Below are 19,695 nucleotides of genomic sequence, written 5' to 3' on the forward strand. Positions count from 1 at the left end.
ACTTAATGGTAATATGGTATCCTCTCTCTCTCTCTCTCTCTCTCTACCCCTCCTTACCACCAAGACTGAAAAGGTGTGGGGGGGGCAGTATATAAAATGTTTCTGAAAATTACAGGAAATGTCTTTTCCTTAAACAGCTTTGCCAGGGAATTTCCAAATGCTTAATGCTTATGGCTGAAGTTGCAGCAGATCAGTCTTCAATCATGAGTGGATCCTGTTCTTAAAATGCGACACCTCCTTCCAGTAAACTATGTTGAAATTAAGTGTATGCTTTGTTTCTCATCTGCTCTTCAGCAGAATTAATCATTCTCTGTGGTGAAATAAGGGCTTTTGGGGGCTGCTTTAAACACTTGATTTACATGTATTTATTAAAGTGGGGAAAACAGAATATAGTGTCCTGAGGTGAGAGCTGGTTTATTTGTAAGAACATCAGAGAGGTGTGGCTGGCAGAAGGAGTCATGGCATGGCATGGATGGCACAGAGAGGCAGGTACTAGTGAGCATGAAGGCTACCTGACAGCTTTCAGGGGGATTTCAGGAGCTGCATGTGAGGTGCTGAGGAACAAAAGGGGAGATACTTTTTATCTCAGGACTTTCTTTCCTTGGGCCACCACAAGGTGGTCTCAGATCATAGGACCCTGTCTCTAGGCAGAGCCTCATCAGTGCTGAGCATTAGTTTAGTGTTAATTTCTGGGATGAGATCAGAAAAAGGGATAGCAACAAGTACAGTGAGTAGAATGGTTTTTCTCTTTGTTCTGTATTGCCTTCTGCCAGGCTTTTTCCACTGGATTATGGAAGGAAGTAAGGGAGGTCTGCAGAGCCTCTTCCTGAGGCTCAGAAAGGAACGAGAATCTGGAGCAGGAAGAGGGGAGAAAAGGACCTAGCCCAATTTCAACAGATCTTATCATCCAGCTCTCTGCCTTGCTGCTCTCGCATACATATGCCTACATACTAATGATGGAAAAGAGAGGATCTCCAGCCTAGGTGCTTCCAGGGAAAAACACAGTCAAGTCAAATTTCTCCCAATTAAGAGCCTAGTGAGCAAAGCCTGTTCTGGGTTGTAACCTCAGTATTGTCGGAAGGCTTCTCACCCCATGTTCTACTGCTGCCATTTGCCTAAAGACAGAGAGATGAATGATCCCTGTAGTTCTTTTCCTTGTGGGATGCTGTGGGTTTTCAGACTGTTCACCATAACATGCCCAGCCCTTTGCTGGGGTAGCTCTTCTCAGTTGTCATATCCTTTACTCTGTGCTTCAGAGCCACTCCTGGATCTCACAACAAGGCTCTGCTTGGCAATAGTTTATTGTCATGGTTTATATCACAGTGATTAAGGGAAGCTGTCATCTCTTGGCAGCCATGATTTGAATCTTGGGTTTAGCTGCCCAGGAAACAGTTTGATACTGACACTGATGTGTTTATCTTTGCTTCCTTGTGTAAAAGTTGCAATTTAATTTGTTCCTGTTGGAACAACAGGTGCTTTGGGTAGAAGTTGTATGGGTATGACTGTGTGTAATGATTGGTGATGCTAGTGTTACCAGTTTCCAGTGCTGGCTTTTTTAGAGTGTGGGGAGGTGGGCTTAATTACACAAATGTCCTGTTTCATTGGTCTCTGTCCATGCAAAATACAGTTGTATTCACACTTACTTGTGGCAGTATTTCACATTAATAGGTACTGATGAAGAGTTTGTGAATTTGTTTAATTCCATGCAAATGCATCACCTTTAATGCTGAGTTGTACATTGGTTTTCTAGCAGTGAGATGGAAGAGTTTGGAAGGCTATCACTGGTTGGTTTTTGTTTGTTGTTTTTTTTTAAAGCATCTCCAACTTTTTTTTAAAAGTTTCAATTTAAAGATAGTAGAGGGATTTGCTGTGGTGGTTTTTTTCTCTTTTCTTTTAGAAAATCAGTGTAGCGTAACTTTCTATTTTGGACCCATTCCGTATAAAGGAATGCCAACGTTCATAAATAACTTCTCACCTAGGTTTTAATGTGTTTGGGGGAGTTGTACAGCAAATGACTGCACTGAAAGTGTAAAATCCATTTCCTGATTTGGGCCAGGGGGGTGTTTGTCTGGGGTTTTTTTGTGTTTTTTAATCTTGTAATAAGGATTTTATTGCTGTTATTATTAATATTATAATTTTCCTGTGCTGACGTAATTCCTTCTGCTGGCCTTTGTATGTGGACCACCTTCTGTCCTGTTCAGGCCATATAAATTGTGACTTAAATGTAGGTGAGTAACAGCTTTTGACATGAAACAATAATGAATTAATAAAAAATTCATACTCCAAAATTTTCCGTTGTTTTGACTTGGAGGTCATAGAGGGAGAACCATTTTTTAAAAATCCATTGACACTTTTCCTGGTTGTCTAGTGTCCCAGGCAATAGTAACCTAAAAATGTAATGTATTATAGTATATGTTTGAAGCAGATTAAATAATCTCTCATTCTGGTTGCTGCAGACCTATATGCTGTGAACCTGCAGTGAAAAAGTATTTTGAAATGGAAAGAGCTTCTCACTCAATTGGGTGGATAAGAGAGTCCCCAGATTAAGTCTGAGTGTCTTTTGAATAGAGTGATTTAACATATCAACAGCATGTTCAAATGCTTCCCAGGAGGCCATGTTCTGCCAGTCAGGTTTCCCTGCAGTCACACTTAATAAATGTTTATTGTTTCACTGGGAATGTCAAAGAGATTGGCTCCTTGGTAAAAGCAAATGATGATAACCTGGCCTATTGCTTAGAAATGGTGATGGTGCATGGATGATATTTGCAAGAACGTTGCAGATGTTTGAGAGCTATGCTGAATAAGTCACCAAATGTGGTGGTTTGGTGTGCTTTTTGGTTTTATTTTGAAATAATACAGTATATTATTTCAAATATGATTATTTGTGTGACAGAAATGGGCCTTCTAAGTGGAAGGCCCATTCCTCTCGCTTAGCCCAGCTGTCTCAGAGTGCCAGTGGTAAAAATGTTGCTGAGCAGTAGGTGTAGAAATAGAGTGAGCTTAAAGATCTTAACTGGATGTCTTTTATGCAGTGTATTCGTGGGAGGTTGATTTCCTTTCTGACTCTCTCTGTGTCTGTTTTCACATTGGTGAGCACAAAGAAGTGGGGAGACTTTTCTTTAGAACTAGTAATCAAAGTTGAGTGATTAGTCAAGCAGGATGAAGGACAAGAGTACTGAACAGAAAATCCACCTTCATCTATGTTTTTTCCAATGCATTACACTTGCTTTTCTCATGGTTGAAGAGTGCGTAATCTAAAATGCATGTGGCTGGTGTTTCTACAAGGAAGAGAAAATTAACACTATGCATTTTGACTGCATATATAGGATAAAAGTACAGGTATGTTAGAAGTATGAGAAGAGGGAGCACCCATAGATAAGCAAGGGAAAAGAGGGTGAAATTTTTTAAACTACTTCTTTTTTATGGTACATGAGTGACATTAAAAAAAATTAAAATCTATGTGTTTCTATTTAAGTGACTTTCTCGGCTGCTGTCCAATCTTGCACCACAGTGAAGAGTGCTCAGGGAGTGGTGGAAACTGTCTGTTCTTCAACCTCCCTGCCAGGAAGCACGAGAAAATTATGTTGTTTATGAGATAGTGGCGCTTATTTGAATCATCCAAAAAGCCCAAGACACCCTCATTCCCCTGAACTGAGGGAATGACATGAGCCCTTGTTAACAAAGCTCTTTGAATTGACTAGCATTTGTTACCTCACTCCTATGTGTTCTGCACAATGGCAGGTAATACATACACTTCTCTAACTTGAGCTACTGTTTTTTTCCTTCAGACTTTGCACTTTATTACATAGTTGTTGATCTCTGGAATTTACTGGCTTGCTTGCTGAATTCAAAAGAACAGCTATTCCTCACTTTCAATTAAAAATTTTATTTCCCTTGTGCTCCATAGACACTCTGTGTTTCTGAACACTGACTAGCATCTTAAGCAAGGGTTGGACCTCTCTCAGCTGTCACTTAGACTCTCATAGCACTGGGAAAAGGAACCATCTGAAACACAATTTATTTCCATCTTTTTGAGGCTGGTGAGGGAATGCTGTGCCTGTCATAGGTGTTGGCAGAGTGGAAAAGGTCCTTGCAGGAGTAGGAATTCACCCTGTGGTCCCTGGATCTGGAGTTCCTCTCTAGTTTGTGTATGCTTGTTTGTCCAGTGTCACGTGCGGCTGTGGTAATAGGGTCTGGTGCTTGTGGTATTGGCACCAGCTATTGAACCACTGGCCACTCCCAGTAACACTGAAGCCAAATACCCCTTTTGTAACAGCTAGCAGTAGCTTGTGTCCTGCAGTTTGGGATGTTCTACATTTGCATTTTAATTTAGCTTTTCAGTTTTTCTTTTACAAGGGTGCCCACCCTAAGAATCATGAAAAGGACTCTAGGGGATGATAATGTTTTTCTCATATGTACATGTGTTTGCCTGTTGAAAGTAGAAAAATACACAGTTTAAAAAACCCCAACTCTGTCAGGTGTTTGAGCTGAGTCCATAAAGGCTGCCCATCAATTCTTTATTCAGGTGCTGTCAAGTGATTTTTTTGCATGACGTGGGAACACTGCTGCAGGCTCCTGACAAAGCAGGCATTGGTGACGTAGCCACACATTTATGACAGCAAGGTTCAACTTCAAGGTTATCTTCTTAGGTGAGGCAGAAGTCTTTCAGAGATCGTAGCAAGGCTTTGAGAAGCTCTTTGCTAGTTCCTTAACTGGAGTAGAATTAGACACTCTTGTTATGAGAGTTTTTAAACTATATTCCTAACACATCTGCCTCTCATCCCCAGATATATTTGAAAGATGTGTAGATGTGGAGCTTAGGGACATGGCTTAGTGGTGGACTTGGCAATATTACTTTAACAGTTGGACTTAATGATCTTGGAGGTCTTTTCCAAACTGAATAATTCTGAGATTCTGTATGAGCCAAAACCTGAGAACTCAAACAATCATCCTGTTGTGATGGAAAGGAATTGCTTGGAGTCATAGTGATAGCAGTAGAAATTAAAGGAGTGCATACAAAATGTGATCTACAGTGACTGAAAAACCATCCACAACCACATAACCAAAAATGTGGCACTTGCTTATTTCACTACGTCTGAACCAGTTGGGATGGGGACAGGAATCCCTGAGACAAGAAATCCTATAGTTCTGTGGCAGCATTAAACATACATGTAAACATTAGTAATCCACTGTTGTTTGTGTGTAAGATAGTAGGAGGATTGTTGGTTTGGTTCTTTAAACAAGGAAAAGCTGTAAAGGTACTGGGCAAGTGTAGAAGAGATCTTTTTCATTTCATAGTGAGTTAAATGTTTAATTTTCTTGTTTAAAAGTGCCAGTGTTGCAGTCCCTCTAGAAGGAGGAAGCAGCCATGCAGTGTCCCTAGTGGGTACATGAATAACTCTTTGGGAGATTCTCATGGCTCAATTATGGATCACTTTTCATAATCCTGATTTCACCCTGTGACTAGATGGCTTCCTAGCTTTAAGATCAGCAGCACAATGGCCTGTTTGGGGCAATGCACTATATGACATCATTTTATGAGACACTATAATACCATTGAGAACTAAGTCAAAAGTAGAAAGAGAACAGTCAAGAAATTTAATTTTATCTGTTTTACAAATGCATTAGAAATTAAACAGATGTTTCAACACCTCATAGAAGCTGAATGATAAGAGCAGTCATGAGGAATGGGATGAGTGCTCAAGTGTTTACCTAAAGCAAGAGGCTGCCAGTTCTTCTTGTTTAGATAGGTCCTAGGGAAGACTCCCAAACACTGATAGTTCCAGAAACTGAGAGAATTAAAATAAAAACCTGTATTTCATAAAATGTTGCTTCTCCCCAGCACCACTGAAATGTTCCTGTCAAAATAGGACTTCAATTGAAATAACTCAAGGTGACTTGATTACTGTCAAGTTTATTGCCTTCAAGTCTTGGACAGTATCCTTCAAGGTACTTGCTATGTTAAGATAATAGGGCTATTTTAAAGGATTCTTGACTGAAGCCCTCTTGCCCTATGTTCTTCACCCTGTCACCGGATATGACTGGTTTGAGTTCTTCACAAGAGTCTTCTGAAACAAACTTCTGTTGTATGAAAGTGAAGGCTGAGAAAGCAAACAGTAAGCGTTTAGAAGATAAGAAGTATACCTAAACTGAAAGTTGCAAATTAAAGATTAAGCATTTCTAACAGCATCCGTTTTAGAGTTCTGTACTTTCTCAGCTACTATATTTTCCTGTTATTACTTGGGCATTAAGTCAGCAATTTATTCATCAAAACAAACCGTCTAGTTCACGAAAAAGCTGTCTAGCTTGCAAAGGAGCTGGAGCCAATTCCCACTAAAGCCAGTGGAAAAGTTTTCATTGAGTTCAGTGGATTTGGTATCTGGCAACCTTTGATGTGAATAAAAGAGAATCAAAATTTGTGACAGGACATGATAAGGAAAATTTTTTTAATTACAGAATACTATTTTCCAGTGGGGGACAAATTTGACATAACTATCAAGATTCCTCTTCCCCACCCAGCCTTGCAAAATGTCATTTTGATAATCAATTGTCTTTTGATATCTTCCTGAGACTAGTGTATAACAACTGCTCTTTGAGGGGGAGTACACGTGCCAACCAGGTTCTTTAAAACATTTAATTAAAACTTGGTATGGTATATTTTCCAATATTCTTACTGTAGTTTAGGGCAATGTGCATTTCACTGCTATGTGCTTCCATTTACCTGGGCAAGCTTAACAGCACTGTCACAACAGTATAAAATCAGGACAAATGGAAGATCACATTTTGTCAACCTAATGTCTGTCTACATGGAAGCGGATGTTTTTTCTTGTATTGCCACATAAAACTCATGAAACAACTTCAGTTTCCTCTTTTGGGTTGTTAATGTCAAGTTTGTACTTTTTGCAGAATTTATTTTGCTTAACATTGTGTAAATGTAGATTTGTACAATATATCTGAAGAGTAAAACATCTTCGGAACTGGGATTTCCCACTGCTAAATGCAACTGACCTGTTGGTATAACAGGACTTTTAATAGAAATCTATTGATAGTTAGAATTCATTACTTCTCTTGCAATTAAGGTAAATAACAAACAAGCATTTCAAACAGAAGCAGCTAGTCAACACTATAAAATCTAAGTTCAAATGTGAGCTAAATCCTTGAAGGACGTAGCCCCGTGGTGGCTCCTTTCTAAGGAGAGTTCCTACAAGGACTTGTGCCATCAGAACGGGTTTTGGGAGACTCTGAGGAGCCTAAGGGCAACTGTGAGGCAGTGGTACAAGGAGGGGGCTAAAGTTGTTGGGGTTTTACTGCTCTGCTGCTGCCACTCTTTCAGCTGATGTTGTTCAGATGCTGTCAGGATCTAATTTTAGATAAATATAGTTTATTTGTCAGAATCTAATTTTAGAGAAATATAGTTTGTTAATAAATAAAGATTATTTAGCATGAGTGCTGGGGGTTACACACCTCACATAAGCATCACACAGCTCTAGAAAGAACAGAAGAGTGTTCACTGCTTTACCTTCCAGTAGTGTGAGACCTCATCCATCTCTGGTGATTAATTCAAATAAAATGCTTGTGTCCTGATGTGGCACCTTGTCTGGGTTTCTATTCAAGCATTTCCTTCAGAGAGGTGGATGTAAGTTTGGTGCTTTCTTTTGTGTAGTTTCAGCTCCCCAACTCACATGCTGTTTTGTGAAATATTTTCCAAGACATTAAACTTTAAAATATTTAATATTTAAAATGTTTAAGTGCTTTAAAAACAAATTTTATTTCTTACTAGGTGGTGCAGTGCTGAAATGCATTTAAATAGTTTTGCTATTGAAAGGAATACAATGATTTAGGGCAGCATCTCTTAATTATGTTCTAACAAAGTCTTGTGAAGAGGCAGAGCTAGTGGCAACAAAAGTCTGCAATTAAGGCAGAGTATGTTGCTTGAAATACAAGATAATTGTCCAGGCAAGATCATTGGAATGGATTCAGAGGCTGTAGTTGCCAATGCTCTCTCTCTCTCTCTCTGGCGCATCCAGCAGAGAGGAGAACTCCTCAGGAATGTGTTTATTCCATGTGTGGGCCCACTGTACAGCTAAGACTCAGAGCTGAATGTTTTGTTCTGTGAAGTTTTGTGGCCTCATCTGGTTTGTGGTTTTTGTTTTTTTCATCTTCCTCTTCTTACAGGCTCTCAATCTGGTGTAAAGCTTCTGGGTGGGAGCAAAGGTAATGCAGCATGATTGATGATGTAATGCAGCAGCAGCCAGAAAGCATCTTTTGTGTGAATTGTGAAATGGCTACTCCGTAGTCATCTCCCGATGAATCAGACGTGAGGGGCCGCTTTGTGGAGCCAACCCGTTGTACATCAGCTAGAAGCAGGAGGAGACGCTCAGTTCAACAGCTCTTTCTGAAAATGGATTTAACTTTTCTTTTGCCAGTCACTACCAGCATGACCTCATACACTTCCAGTACAATGGTGTGGCTAAGCCTTTGAGTACACATCATTGAAGCAAATTAGAGAGGGCGGTGGGGAAAGAGGCCTCGTTGTTGTCATGGCCCATGAGATGATCAGGACCCAGCTCATTGTCGCTGAGAAGTTGGTGGCTTTGCTGGAGAGTGGGACAGAGAAGTTGCTGCTGATTGATAGCCGCCCCTTTGTGGAATACAACACCTCCCACATCCTGGATGCCGTCAATATCAACTGCTCCAAGCTCATGAAGCGCAGGCTGCAACAGGACAAAGTTTTGATCACAGAGCTCATTCAGCATTCAGCAAAACACAAGGTAGGGGTCATTTTCCTCTTATTCCTTGTATTTGTTTAAAAGAGTGGCTGGAAAGCAACTTGTAATAATTTTTCCTTAAGTATTTAATTAAATAAAAAAACCCCAAACCAACAACCAAAACTCAACAAGATTAGAGGACTGAGTTTAGCTGAGATGTTACCTGATCAAAGAGGGTATTGGTTACTATTGAGTTTATCATTGGGATTCTTTGTAGAATCAGTGACAGATTTAAAGGGAGGGATTTAGAAATTACTCAGAAAGAATGATCTCAGGATTCTTGCTTGTCTTGCAAAGCAGAGTCTCTCAAATGTATGTAATTAAGGCAGGAAACATTCTCTCCTAAACTTTGAAGGATTCTTGGGGGTCTGTGATGGTGGGGCTTGCTTACGTCATTTGGTTTGCAAAGAAACTGCCTCTGTCAGTCCTGCCTCCTACTTGCTGTTTAAAGGGCTTTTCATGAGGGCAGTTTGATGAATTTTCGTGTTTGTTTTGTTATTTGTTTATTTAGGAGGAGGGGGTGTGGTTTTCTCCAAATAGTGTTATCGGTGAAAAGAAAATAGCTATGCTGTTTAAAATTAATATGTATCTCTGTATCTGTGTCTCCTCTGTGTGTGTGTGTGTATCTCTGTGTGTGTGTGTGGAGGGGATATTGGGGGTTTTTAATCCATTGATATTTGTTTTACATGTTTTGGGTACAAAAATAATCTACTGTGTTCTTGCTTTGACATGTTAAAAATGAAGCTTTTTATTTTATATATAAAGTTGTGCAGGTAACCAAAATGTGTGTGGCTTAGAGGCAGTTTAAGGTCTCTTTACTGTTTATGTACAAAACCCGCAGAAGCAGAAAGTGAGGCAGGGCCACCTTCTCAAAACCTCAGCTTTTAAACAAATTCACCAGGCTAGCTGAAGGTAGAGCAATTCACAAGTGACATAAAACTACCAAATGATAAAAACTTGTGGAGTGGGCTCCAACTTGCAGTAAATAATCAATTTACAAACTCTCTAGGGAATTAAATCTGAGAGGCTTATGAAGTATAAAATAAAAACTGTTTAGTGAACAAGTGCATAAGAAATCTATATATCTGAACTGCTTTTATAGCAAATATGTGGGAACCCTGATGGAGGTGATAATGTGGTGCTTTTAATCATCTTCCTCCTTCCTGTTTTACTCTGAGTTCCTTGTGTTTCAGATTGAAATTGATTGCAAGCAGGAACTGGTGGTGTATGACCAAAGTTCTAAAGATGTGACCTCTCTCTCATCTGACTGTTTTCTTACTGTGCTCCTGGGTAAACTGGAGAAGAATTTCAGCTCTGTGTATCTGCTTTCAGGTAAGATGTAACAAAAGAAATTACCTTTCAGGTGACATGTACCAAAAGAAACCTCTGAAACACTTGCATAAAGAGAACAAAGAAAATGCTGTTGGTATAGCAGGCCTGTACAGTTTTGCAAGTGCTGGTATAAACTTCAGTTACAGCAGAGACTTTTCTGTAGTTCTTTTTGCATATAGTGACATTCATAATACACGCCGTGCTTAGAAATTGCATCTTATGGGGGATATATTACACCATTACTCTGTGTAAATGGAAATGGAGCAATGCAGATGTTTTTAGATGCATATGTCTTCTACTTTAGGGTCAAAAATAGTAAAAAAAAGGGCTACCCTGATTTTTTAAATATTGTACATGGTAGGAAGAAAATCTCTTCCTTACTGAATTGGTAATTGCTAAAATAAGAGCAAAGGAAACGATCTCCCAGAGTTACAGAGATTAGTTTGTATGACATTTTAAACTTCAGCTTCCTAAGTGTTAGCACTTTATTTAGGTCTTTTCCTTCGCCTTTTTTTTTGTTTTTGTTGGGTTTTTTGTTTGTTTGTTTTGTTTATGTTTTGTTTTGTTTTTTATTTTAAATCCCAGGTCAAAGCACCTATAGAAATTCAATTCCTTATAATACAGCATTTGCTGCTCTCAGCATGTGCTAGTGTCATTATTTCTGTCATGGAATAGTATACAGTGTTCACAAGAAGGAGCAAGGAGGGGTATGAAGTAGATCCAAAGCTGAAAGAAGAGGGAATGACAAATTTAAATAGGAAATCCATTGCAGTGACTGGATCAGTGATCTAATGAAGTGTACACCTAGTGTCTGAGAAATGCTGAAACATAGTGACTTAATAATGGTGAGAGAAAGGAAATAACTCCTGCGAGATGCTTCCTCTTAGCAACAGGGTTTCACTACAGTTTGTAGTGACTTCACATGACAGAGGTTGTGGTATTGAGAGAACTTTTCTCAACTTGTTTTGAAAGTGATTGCAGAAAAAGTGAATAATTTCTGCACTTGGACATGAGTTTGGTGCTCATGTGAGCTTTACTTACAGTAAGCCAAGTGGGTTTTGCTTTGGCTAGGGTTGGTAATTTTGTTTTCTTTGCTGTCTAGGTAAGAATTACACCTGTGGGTGGTGGATTACAGTATTAGATTAAGTAACTCTTCTTACATATGAGCTACCAAGAATTGTGTGGTGTGTAGGCACAGTAAATGCTTAATGCAAAAATATGCTGAAATAAGTGGTTAATGCTCTCTTAAACTGAAAATTGTTATTTGAAAAATAAGCCAGTCTAGAAACAGTTAGTATCTCCTCAGCAATCCTTTTATTGTTCAAATTCCCAATTCTGCTCAGCTGTCCTGATGGGTTTTTTTAATAACCTGAAACAGATTACAGCTCCAGGCAGGAATCAGACTATCCTCAACTTAATTTCCATGATAGAAACACATCTCTTACAACTGAGAATTGGACCTCATGGCAGGGAGGTGTTGGGGAGGGGCCAAGCACAGGAAAGTGTCATGAGCTTCCCTTCCTCACACTGTCCTCACTTGTGTGAGACATGTCTTTGATCTTCTGTCTCATATGCTGGACCCTGTGAAAGAAGTGCTCTCAGACTTGCCTGTGGCTCTCGTAGGAATGCACAGGACCAGGAAGGGAGTGTTCCCAGCTTTCCAGTGCATCATCTGGGCAATCACCAGTTGCATGTATCATAATGATACTGGGAGAAATGGTTTTCTTTTCATTTCCAGCATGTGGTCATTTTCTGTTCAAGATGAAAATGTTACCTAAACCACAAGCAAGATGGTAGTATACACGAGCTGAGGTGAACTTAGCCACACATAGCTGGTAAGGGTTAGTTTGGTAATCTAATGTGTCAAAATCCTCCTTAGAAAAAGCAGGACATTTACTTTAGCATGTCTAATGGCAAAGATCAGTTTTGAGAATTTCCTCTTATGCTTGTGTACATAGCTAGGAAGGGGATATTTATGAATGCAGAAACAATTTATGGCTTTAAAAGCAGTAGAAGAGGAGAAAAAGAAAAAAAGGGAAATATAAGGAAATTATTTACTACTGATCTATTACAGTAAAGTGCTTATTTCATGTGCTTTTTTTTTTTACATCTGTTAAAAATCTAGCTATTCAGTGCACACACAAGAAACCTTTTAGGATGTGGGGTGAAGGAGAATTGGGTAGATTCAGTCTTGCGGAAAGCTCCTTGGAGTTTATTGATATGTGGCTGTAGGAAACTAGATAAAATATGTTGTCTCAGCAAGGTGATGACGAACTCTAATAAATGTTTATGTCCCATAATGAGGGCAGGGGTCCATGTACTGTGTAAAAAGAAGAACCTTTGGACTTGAGTTTTCCATATGCCACTAAATCTGGTTTATTTAAAATAGTGACCTTAAATAAACATTTTGGGGTAGGAAAATATTTTTTGTTGGGATAGAATAAGGAGTATTTAACAAATATCTGTAATTCCTGCCTCTGTTCTTGTTGAAACTCCCCATTACTGAGCACTCAGTAAGGTGTTTTTTTATTTAGGTTGTGCATAAAGGTGTGCTCTGCCCTGAAGGTTGTTTTTGATTGAAGTAACTATTGTAAAGATCTCAAAGGAGCCCTTACCAATTAATTTAAGATCTTGATATAACCTCATAAAAATATTTATCATTTGGTGAGGAATGTTTTCAGGAATTAAATATTCCATTTGGTACATAATTTTTAACAGTGCACAGAATACTAAAATGTGGACACCAAGGGTTTAATTTTATTCCCATCATGGCATCTTCTATTCTGACTTAAGTAAGATGTAAACACAGAGATGTCACCTGATTCCTTCTCATATTTTGAGAATTGGATTTACTTGCAATGGAGTCCTTTTCCTAGTTAGTGTTATGATTTTCCTGCTTGCTCTGCAGAAAAAGTTAGGAGAGACTAGTGATTTTTGCTTGAATGATCATTATTACAGCAGTAAACATCAAGAGTCTTGATTAAATTCTATTCCCCTTTGTGAATGGAAGCATTCATATTCTACTTTCCTTAAATACTTGTTCTCCCCTGCTTTTAATCTGGCTTAGTTCTGCTCATTCAAGCACAGATGCCTTCATGACAGTTACCTTTTAAATGTTTCCTGTGAAGAAGGTGAAGCCCAGCTTTTTATTTTGTGTTGATTTTTTTTTAACTATTTGTGTGTTGTGTGTGTTCAGAACACTTTATCTAAATGGAAGGCGTTCTGAAAGACAGGAAAAAACCTAAACAAAACCCTTCTATATGTACAAACTGTCATTAATAACTATGATATCCTAACACTGAAACACTGTGTGCCTCCCTCTCAAAACAATGGTTGGTAGGGACTTGCCTCGTAATCTCTTCCTACTCTTCTGCCCATGAAAAATATCAGTATTAATGTGATGTAGTGAATTCTTGCTTCACTAGAGCTCTCTGACAAACTCCTGCAGAGCAACAAGGAGTAATAAGGAGAAATAAATAAGTTATTGGTTTTTTATTCAGTGACAAATGTTTGGGTCATACGCAGTGGACAGTGAAGGGCATCATAGGCAGAATGTGTTCAGTGAGATTTGACAAAGGTCCTGGAAACAAAGCAGTGAGTGATTACCGAGGGAGTGTGGCAAAAGTTATGTTTTTGCTGAAATTTCCCAATTCCTTGTTTCCCCCTGACCTGTCCCTCACCTGATAAGGTGTGTATACCAAATGGAAGACTTGCATGGAAGATATGAGTAGAAGGAAGCAAGTCAGGAACTCTTCTTCAGTCTTCTTTATCCTGCCATTCATTTTAAAAATATTTGAAATTGGAAGCCCATTTAAAGAAATCTTTCATGTAAAAATTCTGAAGTATCTCTAGGGTATATTCACCATTGTGTTGTCTTACTTGCCTAAAGAAAAGCCTAGATAAGAAAAGGTCAGTGCTTTCTCCCTGCTTTATCTCCAAAGAAGCATTTCCTGTGGCGGGGGAGCAGGAAATCTGAAGAATATTCTCTTGTAGGTAGAGATGGTCATTTCCATGTGCTAAAGGGACCAAGGCTGTGACACAGGGCTTTATTCCCAGTTTCTGCAGTCCCCTGTCTCAAGTAAGGGGGTGCCATGTGGTTCAGTGTGGCTGAAAGAAGGCACAAGGTTTGATAAAATCCTGGCAAACATCCTGACACCTTTTAACATTTGGATATGGAGCTTTATAACTTTCAGTTGTGGCTTACTGATGTTCTGAGTGTTTTCTACATATAAGTCTTTGCAGATTACCCCAGCACACCATAAAATGGTGGTGTCATCAATTACAATAATCAGGTTATCTGCAAATTGAAATAAGTATAGTGTGAATGAGCTGTTAAATATCCTGCCACCGTTTGGAGGAGGAGAGATTGTTGCACAATGATGCCAGTTTTCCTGATATTCTGACTGGTTGATTCCATTAGAAGGAAGCCTCTGCTGAGAGAGGTAAAATCTTGCTGAGGGAATGTAGTATTCCCCAAGTGGTCCCATAACCCATGGAGTACAGCCAGTGTTGGCAGGGAGGAGATGAGAGTGAGAGAAGAGCTTAGCACTGAATCACCCCCTTGAAAAGTCTCTCTCCATCAATTTTTACGAGAGCTTAGAAAAGCCCTTGGCTACGGCCAGGCCTCTGACTATCCTCCCACCCTCTGTACTTAAAATGTAATTTTCAGTGTTCATTTAGTGCCATAATTGTTTTAAGCACTTGAAGAGTGGGAGTAGGGTTTATTACTTTCATATGTGTATCCACTTGCTGTCTTTTGAGAGAGAGCAAGATTTGACTAAAGTAGAGCTCACATAACATTTCTCAAACCCAAGAATAACTTGTTATGTTTGTTTTTGTTTTGGATACCTCTGGATGCTTGTGAAATTTAATTGACTGAAATTATGGTGAAAGTTTTTTGGGTTTTTTTTTCCCCTTAAAGGCAGAAAGGGCAATTGAGGGTGTCCACTCCACTCTTTTTACTTTCCGTGCCACATGGAATATGGCACTTGAGTGGGATGGGAAGCTTGATCCCATTCTCACATATCTTCCCTTCCTTGTTTGCTTAACCTGCCTATTAACCTTGTCTTACCAAAGACAGAAACCCTCCAGGGCAAAGAACTTCCCTTGCTACTGTGCTTGTAAAACACCTGGACTAATGGGGCTACTTTCCAAACACGACCAGAATAAAACCACCTCTGGCTTTCCCAAACTGTGAAACCTTGAATCCTGTGGAAGGACTCCCCGTGGCTGAGGAGGGGAGACAGGAATAGGATGGGAGCCCTCCCAATGGGGCTCTCCAGCCTGAGTTTATGTAATGGAGAATGGCACGGGTCCCTGCAGAGCAGAGCTGGAATGTGGGAATTATAATGCCTGTGGAGGTCTGCACTCGTTGAAACAGAGTGGAAACATCGCAGATTCATAAAACTTGTGAGTCAGAAAGTTTACAGCTTTCCTTCCTTACGGCAAGGGAAAAAATCTATACTGTAGCTTTTAGATAAACACGTTAATGTTCAACAGGAATGTGACTGGGAAAGAGCATGAAGAGCCTCTGAGGCAAAGCAAACTTAAAACTTCTGGGTTTGTATATTTTGTGTTTGCTATAGTGCTGTTTGATTTTTTTTTAGCCTAGTTTTCACTAATGTTACCTTACTGCCATGGCACTAATCAGTATTTACAGTAACAAATTCTAAATTGCTATTTAGAAGAGGAAAAGAAAGTACCAAAAGCTAAATACGCTGCATACTCTTGGTGAATACAAGCATTTGGTCAGGCTTACTTAGAATTATAGGGCCTAAATATTATGTTTTAGAGGTAGTTGCAAATTTTCCCACTTTTTTATTCTTTCTTTCCTTTAAAAGGTAAAATTAAACTAAAAAGGAAAAAAAAAACAGTATGGTAATATTCCTTTTTTAAAAGGGATAGCAATATAATATTTATTAGTATGTGGTTATATAAAATTGTGACTAATTATTGCCCTTAATGAAGAAGAAAATTCTGGATTTAATAAAGGTGGAATTGTCTGTTAAATCCATAAGCTTCATATTCTCCTTCTTGCAATGCTGTCCAAGTACATGCAATGTAGTCTTTGATTTTCTGACTCATCACTTGGGTCTCAGGCCTTTTCCACTCCCTGCTTTAAAATAATGGTTTTTGATGCTGAATTAACATTGATGTACTGGCAGACAAATAGGTCTTGTGGGAAAAGGAAGTAGCTTCTAGTCTGTTTCCAGGAATTCATTGAAGAAAACTAATTTCTCCCTTTGGCTTTTTCAGAACAGTCAGAATCCAAAACAGGGGGAAAGGAGCAGTATCTGATTTTAATGGCACTTCAGAAAAATGCCAGTTTACTCTGTTACCAGTGTGCCTTATCTGTGGTCTTTTCCAGCAGACTCCATGTGAAAAAAGGACACATCTACTGTCTCTTACATCTCCACCAGGAGCACCAGATGGGATCTTTCTATGCCTCCTCGGTGAGGCACATGGAACTGCAGGGCCAGCTGGAGCTGCAGGGATGTTGTATTAAACACTTCTTAGGCTTTTCCTAGCCTGGATTTTTAGGGGTTGCCATGTTGTCTGTGTCTCTGCTGCCATCCACAAAAGATGTTTCAAAAGCTCATTGGTCAGCTTTAATAAGGCTTGACAAAAGGAGTCATTACATGAAAAAAAAAAAAAAAAATAGGAAGTTCTTGTGAGCTGTATGAAATGAGCACTGGTATAGTGCAGAGCCTCAAATTAGTGTCTCTCCCTGAAAAGCTGAGCTGGGACTGGATTTGCTGGTGTGACCAAGCAGCTCAGGGAGCTCAGCCTGGAAGTATGCAAGGATCTGCTGTGAGATGGGCACTGGTGGCAGGTGGGATTCCTTGGTTCTGCAGCCCCTCAGTTACTTGGATGAAAAACATGTTTATGTAGCCTGAAAGTGGAAAGCTGCTCCTCTGGTCTTTGGAGTTAGTCTCCATTAGTTGGAGAAGGTGCCAGAGACTTTCACCCTGGTTACCACCTCTTCTCCAGCTGAATCTCCTCTCCCCTCTGCCTTGGCTACACTGCCAGGCTCTGGGGCTCAGAAGCAATTGCTGGGGTTCTCCATCGAACTGTAGCTGGCCAGGCTCACTGCAAACATATGAAGGGATGTGAACACCTATTTTCTCACCTTTCTTTATTTCCAAGTTAGGTTTCATGACTGCATTTACAAAGAAACAGTAAAAAATCCTCATGGCACAAATGCACTGTCAACTTGTTTCTACATTTTTAACTGTTAGGATTTGTACATGCATGGAGCTCTCACCTTTGTAGGAATTGTCTCCATACTTGGATGGAGAGTTACACAGAAAAAACAAGTCACACCTAATATTTAGGTCCTCTCTTTTCATCTTTACCTTTCCTTGCAGAGATGTGGAAACTCAGAGTTGCACCTCGGCTGTTGCTCTTCAGTTTCACACCCAAACTTAACCCACTTTATCTCTTTCTCTCTGAAGCACAGTCAGATCTTTGTTCCTTTGTCCGCTTTGTCAGTATGCACATGCCTGATTAGCAAGAGCAGCTCACTCTAGATGATTAAGGATAAAAATTCTGGTGCACATCTCTGCAAATGATGATGAAAAGGAATTTGACTGTTTCAAAAATTGGCTGTTTCAACAGTAATGTTATGAGCAACTATAAAGAGATATTAGGATTACCTCCTGATGATTTTTTCCCTATATGTTAGAAATACATGTAAGTTGAGAGACAGGATGGATGTATGAGGGAGCATCTGTGGTCTGTGATGTGAATGAGTACCATTTTGAAAACTGATTTTGTAGTAACTGATGCTTCTATTTAACCTTTTTGCTCTTCTCTGGGCCACATCAGTACTTAGTATGTTCCCTGTGAATTTGTCTTGTCCAATTATGGTCACATCTCTGAATGGAGATGTGAATTTGTCTTGTCTAATTATGGTCACATCTCTGAAGGGTTTGACACCCCATTGAAGGAAATATAAAGACCAGGAGGAGGAAGAGAAACCAGTGTAACATGGAATGAACATAAGAACCATTTGCCTGTCCTGTTATGGTGTCATTTAACTGGAAAGGTTTTATTAAATATTGGATAAAAACAATGAAATATGATCTGCACATCACAACTTTTTACTAAGTGTTCAATCAAGCCCTTTGGGGCTTAGCTGATCCTTCATTTGCAAACCTGCAGAATGTTTTGCAGAGCTCTGTCTGTGATTGCAGCAGGGCAGCTGGCAGCACTGGAATGCTCCTGCTCTGTTTCCACAGAACACAGAGAAATGAGCAACTGTAACTGCTTGTGCTTCCCAGGAGTCATTCCTCTGGATTAATTTATGATTTGTGTTTAGTGGTAGTTAAACTAAGTAATCATAAGGATCTGGATGGATTCCATTCCCTCACTGAAAGGAAACTCTTCCCAAATCAACAATATATCTCTATCATTTGTTGCCTCCTGATCCCATATTCTTTCCCTGCCTCTTCCTGTTTCTAGCAAAGTTAATTGGGAATACTGTTTATATAAGGACTTACACAGTGAATCTATAAGGAGGAATAACTTTTACCGCAGAATTTTGCTGAAACTTTTTTCATCAATTCTGAGTTTGGCCCTGTTTTGTTTCCCGAGTTGACTGAGAAGGGAGCTGACACTTCTGATAGCAAGATTCCTTTAGAGATCATACCTTTATGATCCCAGTTGTAGTTAGGGAAGCCTTGATCAAAGGGAAGTTTGTAGTCACCACTTTGCAGAACCATAGCAATAGGGGAATCAAATTGTTTACTGCATCTTGCCAGATTTCTGCTAATGGATGCGGAAGCTTGTAAGCAAGAAACACTTTGCTGTAAGGACTGGGAGGTGTTGGGTTGTCTGCCACACACAAGGGCTGCAAAACTGAGAGCTTTTGGCACCTTGACATGGTTTTGTAGAGACATCCTGTTGAATGTCAAGAGAGCTGTTTCAGTTCAGCTTACCGCTAAGAATACAGAAAACCTGTGTGGTTCAGAGCTATTCAGGAGAGAATATTTTGGAGTTATTTGTCAGTCATGTATTTCCAAGGCCCAGTGACATTTATCAAAGAATCCAGTGAAACCCTATTAACCCAGCAGCTCTGTTAGTGATGTGTGGATTTTTGCTTTCCTCCCCCCCATAGTTTCAACATGCTCTTGCAATTGATTTATTATTCATGCGAGGCTGGAGCAGTGGTGGGACAAAGGGTGTTATTAAAAACTAGCTCCATAAGAACAGTGTATTTTCTCTAATTAAAACAAACTGTGCAGTCTTGCCAATGTCCCTGTTCCAACTGAGGTAGGTAATGAGATTTAAAGGAAAAAAATTGCCTTCTTGCAAAGATCATCCTCAAATCATGGTATTTGAAACAAACCCTGTCCCATTTTTATTTTAAGGCTCAATTTTCTTTTCTGCATTCCTACCTGTATTAAATTAATTTTAGATTAAATTAATTTTAGATTAAATTAAGATTAAATTAATTTTCCAAGTGTTTAAGATTTATTTTTTGAAAACTGCTTCATTTACAGCAGAAGTGTATAGGTGGTCTGAGTGTTTGAAACACTTTCCTCATTAGAGGCTCCTCATGTAGACTGGTCATAGAGTTCATCTGGGGAGCCAC

General features: G+C 39.4%; 1 protein-coding gene across 3 annotated transcripts in view; it reads left to right on the forward strand.

Moving 5' to 3' along the window:
• The first annotated feature begins 2,146 nt into the window (after window positions 1–2,146).
• Window positions 2,147–19,695, forward strand: part of DUSP16 (dual specificity phosphatase 16) — a 30,852-nt gene continuing 13,303 nt past the window's right edge. The window contains exons 1-3 of one of the 3 annotated variants that reach the window (XM_068190425.1): window positions 2,147–2,228; window positions 8,176–8,771; window positions 9,947–10,100. In XM_068190425.1, coding sequence (XP_068046526.1) covers window positions 8,541–8,771; window positions 9,947–10,100 — 385 coding nt within the window. In that variant the 5' untranslated portion in view covers window positions 2,147–2,228; window positions 8,176–8,540. The remainder of the gene's footprint in view (window positions 2,229–8,175; window positions 8,772–9,946; window positions 10,101–19,695) is intronic. The other 2 variants (XM_068190427.1, XM_068190426.1) reach the window with 2 other exon arrangements.

Source organism: Anomalospiza imberbis, chromosome 5 (assembly GCF_031753505.1).
Source record: "Anomalospiza imberbis isolate Cuckoo-Finch-1a 21T00152 chromosome 5, ASM3175350v1, whole genome shotgun sequence".
NCBI lineage: Eukaryota > Metazoa > Chordata > Aves > Passeriformes > Viduidae > Anomalospiza > Anomalospiza imberbis.